At 40.2% G+C, this 7,466-nt stretch overlaps 1 protein-coding gene across 1 annotated transcript; it reads left to right on the forward strand.

Annotated features, from left to right (window-relative positions):
* The first annotated feature begins 3,418 nt into the window (after positions 1-3,418).
* On the forward strand, positions 3,419-6,312 carry LOC139661518 (nicotinate-nucleotide pyrophosphorylase [carboxylating]-like). The gene is made up of 4 exons (XM_071539977.1): positions 3,419-3,671; positions 4,959-5,269; positions 5,851-5,982; positions 6,103-6,312. Exons 1-4 carry the CDS (start codon positions 3,419-3,421, stop codon positions 6,310-6,312), a joined length of 906 nt encoding a protein of 301 aa, XP_071396078.1.
* The last annotated feature ends 1,154 nt before the right edge of the window (positions 6,313-7,466 follow it).

Raw genomic sequence — 7,466 nt, forward strand, 5'->3', positions numbered from 1 at the left:
CTTTAAATATATATTACTTGGCCATGATGTTTATTATAAAAAAGGGGATCTGGTAATGGGAAGGTGGGTGGAGAGCAGGGGAGGTGCTGAGAAAGTGATTTGGTGACAGCAGCCTCTTCTCTACAGAAAACAAATTGCATATAAAATATTTACGCTATTCCTTTAAGATTCTTGTTTCTTTTTATGCTGCTGAATTAGTCCAGTAATAATGTAACTTGATCTCCCACAAATTGCAACAAAAACAAACTCAATGGATTTTGTGTCCTCAATATGTTCTGATTGAGAGAAAAAAAAGTCCTAAGGAATTGTATGAAGGGAAAGTTTTGAAAATCACCTAAATATGATCCCACCAAAACACCTTTTTAGCCTTTTTTGTTTACAATGTAAGTCTATGGGAGGACTGTTCAAACCATGCCCACTTTGAACTCTTACTACTCTTTCATACTTTAAACTAGAAACTCCATTCAAACTTTAAACGGGTCACCACCTTTAGTACTTTATTACTCTTATTCAGCTTTTTGATACCTTTTGTACTTTTTGAGAAATCACAGTTTAAGTTTTATACTTTTTTCAACCTTTATAATGGGATCCTATGGAGCCAGCCTTCAGTGCGTGATGTCACAGTTCACTCTAGCAGACTGTACAGGCTGGAGTACTTTTTACTAAATTCACACATTTTAAAACTGTGACAGTTCACACAACTTTAACACTACATACACATATTATACATCAAACCCTTCTACAATCATATATAATACCACATTTCAGGGGTTTGTGGGGATGAGAAATCCAATTTTGAGTTTATTTTGTAATTAACCTTAATCCTACCAACTGGGGTACCCGCAGACCCCAGAGGTATACTTTTTGTCATATCTCACAGGTGTTTTTATTCTATCATTCCAATTTTTCTGACTTCATATAATTGTTTTCTGTTTCTGTTTTAATTAGTGCTTTTTAAAAATACCAATGTATTGGGGTCCTGGGGGACCCCAGTCAAAAGCACCCAATTCCGCCTAGCAGTTTTAATAGAGGGTTAGGGTTAGGATATTGTTCTTTTTGCATGTAACCCTAACCCTAACCCTCGACTGACATAGTAAATGAGCAGCACAAGTACATCTGTATCATCGCTTTTCACGATGATGTTTTGATATCTGTCAGAGAGGTGAATTGCATGCAGCACCATTCTGGTGTCAGCTTCCTCTTGTGTGCTGTACAACTCAGGCAGGCAGTGGACACCTGTGTGGTCAACCGTCCTGACCTCCTGGCCATTTTCAAATCCACTGAGGGAGAACTTCCGCTACCAGCAGTCTGACTATCAGAGCTCATCTTGACCAGTTCACTCTCCTAACATTATAAAATAACATTTTGAATCTATAGGCCTAAGTTTTTAATGGGAATATTAACATATTTATGTTCATCTAATATTGACCTAGAATATTAATTAGGATATGAATAGGATACTAAAAATGGTGTGATCATGCTGCCATGCTAGCATTACTTACGTCAGCATGCATTTTGAGCTGACCTAAGTGCTGTTAGAATCCTCTACCCACAATGCTTGTTCAGTGTCAAAAGTGGTTTTGCTAGGTGTCAAAAGGGCGTAACTGCACCTTTTTGACACCAAGCAAAACCCTACTTTTACTGTTACGGCTTTCAGTTTTTGTTGTTAAAACTTATGGGTCATGATTTCAGTTGTGTCCTTTTGGCACTGAAAAGATCTCACTGAGACCTTTCAATTGATATATAATACTCATATTTGACCAAAATCGCACTTAACGCCCCTTTGGCTCCAAGCCCTCGATTTGGACATTGTGGTTAATTTAAGGTTGCTTTGAGGTCTAGAGATACTACCTGAGAACCATCAGTGCTAATATGAAGTATGTAAATACAACCAGTGGATAAAAAACATGGGATCAACTTGGTATTCCCTGTTACAAGGCAGGCATTTTTGTGTACTTTTTTGGGTTATACTCACTGGATAGTCACAATAATAGTGCTCAGTGACAAACTATTACTTCTTGTTTTTAATGAGACAATGTCAGTGACTACCTGAAATGAATTATTATTACAGTATTATTAGATTAGGATTAGAAGTGAGTATATCTCTCTGTTTGATATTTCTGCCTATAATAAGGCCTTATATAAAAGGCTGCTGATTCACAATAGAACCATATTTTGACATACTGGTTGCTTTGGAGTGTAGGGACACTACCTGTAGACCAGCAGTGCAAATATGATGTAAATACAACCAGTAGGTAGAAAATGACATGGGATTAATTTGGTACTCCCTCTTTCAGGGCAGGCATTTTTTTTTGCACTTTTTTGCCTATGTGGTGAATCACTTCATTGATGAATTTAATGACTTTTGCAGTAAAAAGAAAAAATATGACCATCCATTTCATGAAGGGGACATGTCAAAGTTATGAAAAAACAAGGTCATGTTTTGTTCTACCCCGGGTAGGGGTAGAACAAAAACTAAGGCCATTTTTGAGGGTTTGTTCCTGCACTATATGTAGTGTTAAAGTTGTGTGAACTGTCACAGTTTTAAAATGTGTGAATTTAGTAAAAAGTACTACAGCCTGTACAGTCTGCTAGAGTGAACTGTGACATTACACACTGTAGGCTGGCTCCATAGGATCCCATTATGAAGGTTGAAAAAAGTATAAAACTTAAACTGCACAAAAGTACAAAAGGTATCAAAAAGCTGAATAAGAGTAATAAAGTACTAAAAGTGGTGACCCGTTTAAAATTTGAATGGAGTTTCTAGCTTAAAGTATGAAAGAGTAGTAAGAGTTCAAAGTGGGCATGGTTTGAACAGTCCTCCCATAGACTTACATTGTAAAAAAAAGGCTAAAAAGGCGTTTTTGGTAGGATCATATTTAGGTGATTTTCAAAACTTTCCCTTCATACAATTCCTTCCTTTTTTCTCTCATTCAGAACATATTGAGGACACAAAATCCATTGAGTTTGTTTTTGTTGCAATTTGTGGGAGGTTGACCCACATTTTTGGGTAAAATGCCTGGACTAAATAGGTTCTACAACAGATAACCCTCATGATAGTTGTGTAGCTGCCACTCAAGGGTGCAATCAGTCTCTCACTGTGTTTTATAACTGCTTTTTCAATCCTGCAGTTGGTACTCCAGCTGTACTCTTTCATTCACTTCAGGAAATGGAGTTGAAATGGAAATGGCCCAGTGCAAATCTATCATCAAATAAAAAAAAACAGGATCTACACAGTCATGTCTTAGTGTTTTAGTCATCAAACTGTAGCAACTTCACTGAAACAGTTAGTAGAAGCTAAGGTTGCACTTTGCACTTTTTTTAACTTCAATATCAGCTATCAATTTGTCACCATCACTTGAAACTATTTACTTTTTCCCCACAGTAAACATTTACTTCCTTCTACATACGTGTCAAGATGACTTCGCCCATACACACAGCGGCACACTCGATCCCTCCCCACACTCTGACCCGGCTGGCCCAGGAGTGGCTGGCGGAGGACACCCCAAACTTTGACCCAGCGGGAGTGTGTGTGGGGTCCCAAGAGGTCGAGGCAAGGTTGCTCTGCAAAACACCTTGCAGCATCCTGGCAGGAAGCCCCTTCTTCACGGCGGTGTTCGCTCAGGTCGGCTGCACCGTGGACTGGAAATACCAAGAGGGGGCAGAGATAGGTGGGCACCGGACACTTTTATCCAAAGCACCTTTTAAGGCATCAAGAGCTCATACAGTTTTAGCTTGGGTGAAACCAGTGGGAACCCAAGCATCACGAAACAGCAGGCAGCATAAACAAACATCAAACAGACTTGCTATACAGCTGCTGCTGTTATTCAAATCAAACAAATTAAATTCAGTGAGAAGGCTTACATCAAGTTTCTCAGAGGACGCATACGAATACACAAAGCACACACATACACTACCAGTCAAAAGCTTGGATACACGCATTTTTCCTTATTTTTACTATTTTTCACATTTTAGAATAATAGTTAAGACATCAAACGATGAAATAACACAAATGGAATTATGCAGTAACCAGAAAAGTGTTAAACAAATCAAAACTATCTTATATTTTAGATTCTTTAAAGTAGCCGCCCTTTGCTTTGATGGAAAGGCAAAGGCTTTGGAAAGAAATCCATACATAGGCATCAACTTCACTATTTACATTTGTCTAAGAAAAACATTTCAAGCATTTATGCATAAGCCTCTAGATCAAAATGGCTTTAAGAGAATGAAAAACATAATCAGGTGTGTCCAAACTTTTGATTGGTAGTGTACACACACGGTCACACATATACACAAACACACACACACATGTACATACACACTTTAAGACTTGGTGTATGGAGGCAGGAGGGAGATGGGTGGGAAATGCGTATCTTGTCTGAACACTGTAATTTTAGTGCAACATTGTTTCTGGATGTTGTTGTGATATTATCCATTTGGTGTGATGTGTGCTGTATGCTGTTCTGGTGCTCAAAATGGACAATAAAGTGCAATCTTATCTTATCTTATGTAGGATCAAGTCCTTTTTGTCACTTCATTCATATGACCTGAAGTAAAACAGAGTAAAAAGCATTCCACACATGTCTAAGGACTTCCAGTCTGTACACAGCTAATTTTCCAGTGTTGATTTTTCAGTAACAGTTATTTCTGAGTTGATTGGAGAGTCGTTTGTCCACTCATAGAGCTGATGTGGCTCTGGGGCAGCTGTTCAAAACCATCTGAAAGTGTTAAATTAAGTCTGGTGGGTGTGGCCTGATAGAAGCATCGCACAAACTGCACCGCTGATGCAACTGTCTACCTCTGTGATACTTCCTGACACCCAATGGGTGATGGGTGTGGACTTCTTTAAATACCAACATAGTGTTGATTTTTAAAGTCAGCGTTAAATTACCACTAACAATTTTGCTGTGCGTCCTTTGGTCTTGATCATCTAAACCTCTTTATCTGACCTCCACCAGGTCCAGGTGCAGTCACGCTGGCTGCCGTGGTGAGAGGCCCAGCGAGGTGTCTCCTCCTCGGGGAAAGGCCGGCTCTCAACTGCCTGGCCCGGGCCTCGGGGATCGCCACCCGCTGCTCTCAGCTCCAGAGAACGGCGGTGGCGGCGGGTTGGCGGGGGGAAGTGGCCGGCACCCGCAAGACCACCCCGGGCTTCCGTCTGGTGGAGAAGTACGCCATGCTGGTTGGCGGCGCGTCCATGCACAGGCAGGACCTGAGTGGAATGGTGATGCTGAAGGACAACCACGTCTGGGCGTCAGGGAGCATCACGGAGGTAGACGGTTGCATCAGCGGTGCAGTTTGTGCAATGCTTCCGTCAGCCTACACCCGTCAGAGTTAATTTAACACTTTCAGATGGTTTTGAACAGCCGCCCCAGAGCCACGTCAGCTCTATGAGTGGACAAACGACTCTCCAGTCAGCACTTGTCAATCCAAATAATTGTCACTGAAAAATCAGCACTTGTAAACGTTGGAAAATATGCTGTGCAGTCAGGCAAGCAGACAATCATGCACCAGTATAAAGTTCACCCAAAGTGCTTTTCCATTCTTAGATATTTTTTATTATTATTAAACCTTTATTTAGACAGGTAATCTCATTGAGACACGGGGTCTCATTCTCAAGAGAGACCTGGTCAGATATCATCAAAGTGCAGATCCAGAGACAGTTGGTGTGGCAAATTTTGCAATCAGTTTATTTTTAGGAAGCTATCTCACTCTCTCTCTCTATCTCTTCTGCAAATGTTGCAACCTGCTAGTGGGGGAAGCTTTTGCTGAGGACTTGAAATGGCTGACAGCTGAGATAGAGATCTGTCATAAATGTGTGTTTCCTCTGCACCTGACCTGTTTGTCCACCAGGCAGTGAAGGCCGCCCGGTCGGTGTGCGGCTTCAGCAGTAAGATCGAGGTGGAGTGCGGCTCCAGGGAGGAGGGCAGCGAGGCGGCCAGAGCAGGAGCAGACATTGTTATGCTGGACAACTTTCAACCTCAGGTATAGAAAAAGAAAAACCCAAACCCAAAGCCACAGGTCATCTCCCGTTTTCACAGCATGGTTTTCACTCCTTGCTTCTATCTCTATCCCTGAACCTGAAATTCTTCATCCCTCTTCTAGGAGCTCCACCTTGCAGCTCGTCTCTTGAAGGAAGAGTTCCCGACTCTGCTGATAGAAGCCAGTGGAGGAGTGACTCCAGGAAACTTAACAAACTATTTCTCCCCCCATGTGGACATCGTTTCTCTGGGCTGCATAACACAGGGTTGCCCAATTGTGGACTTCTCTCTTAAGGTTCAAAAGCCTGATGCTCACTCAAAGCTTCAAGAATGATAACCACCTCTAAAAATATGTATAGACAGTCCCCCATTCAGGGTTCCCACACTTACTTTTACTTTATCTTTTCCATAAATTCATACCTTGGTGACTGTACTAATGCACTGTAATGTAAAGCAACCTTTACAACTGCTATGACATTAAAAAATGTGTTTTGTTTGAGACTTACAGCAACCGCTGCACAGACCAGTTTATTTACAAGTTTACAAAAACTATAAACTTATTATTATTATTTTAGTTTCCAAAACATTTCCATTCCTGGAAAACAAATTTCCAAATTCCATTTTCTAGGATTTTCATGACCCTGCACACTGACTGAATACTGAAGAAATGCTGTGAGATTTAGTTGGATCCCAGAACAACTGCTGTCACACTGGACTGGTCTAGAGATTAAGGAAGAATGTACATCTTGTTCTTTCTGTGACTTTCTGTATGTAATCAGGACAGGCATTTGAAAAAATCAAAAGAGAAGAGAAATTGGATTGCACTTTGTTTTTTGTCAGCCGATACAGTATTGCACACTAGTCAGTATCAACATGTAAGCAAAAAATGCAAGCAGATGGCAAGCAATCTTAGAGAATACAATGTGTAATTGTAAATGTCAGGGGCAGGGCATGTTGGGTTTCTTCCAAGTACCTCAACATCCTACTGTTTTTATTAGTGTGTATCAGTTTATGTATGTATGTATGTATGAGTAAATATATCAAAGAATAGTGCATACATGTATTACAAGTTGATCAAACTGTATGTGACAGTTTGGTAAAAAAGACCAAGTTAAAAAAAATGTTGCTGCTAAACTAATGTGATAAAAACACAAATGGAAAACGGAAAAAGAAACCCGTGTCTGCGTTTGTGTAAGTGTTAGGTCACAGGTTTACAGTTTTTTTCGATTGCTAACATGCATCGGTCAAAACTGAAGTCACATTGTCAAAACTCTTCACACAGTCAGTGAAACAGAAGTCTATGTGGACCAAACTGTGAATCATTTTTCATTGCTTTCACACAAAATGCATTCAATGACCACATTTTCCAAAATCCATAAACTCTTTTCTCATTCATACTCCATCACCTGCAAAACACTATATATCTGCAGCACATTTTTCAAATGCTAACACACTGTTTTCAAAACTGTTAAAAACACATTCAAAACA

This window comes from Centroberyx affinis, unplaced genomic scaffold (assembly GCF_046629955.1).
Source record: "Centroberyx affinis isolate AG114_WGS23_722 - 3 ecotype Tasmania unplaced genomic scaffold, CSIRO-AGI_Caff_v1 ptg000210l_1, whole genome shotgun sequence".
Lineage (NCBI taxonomy): Eukaryota > Metazoa > Chordata > Actinopteri > Beryciformes > Berycidae > Centroberyx > Centroberyx affinis.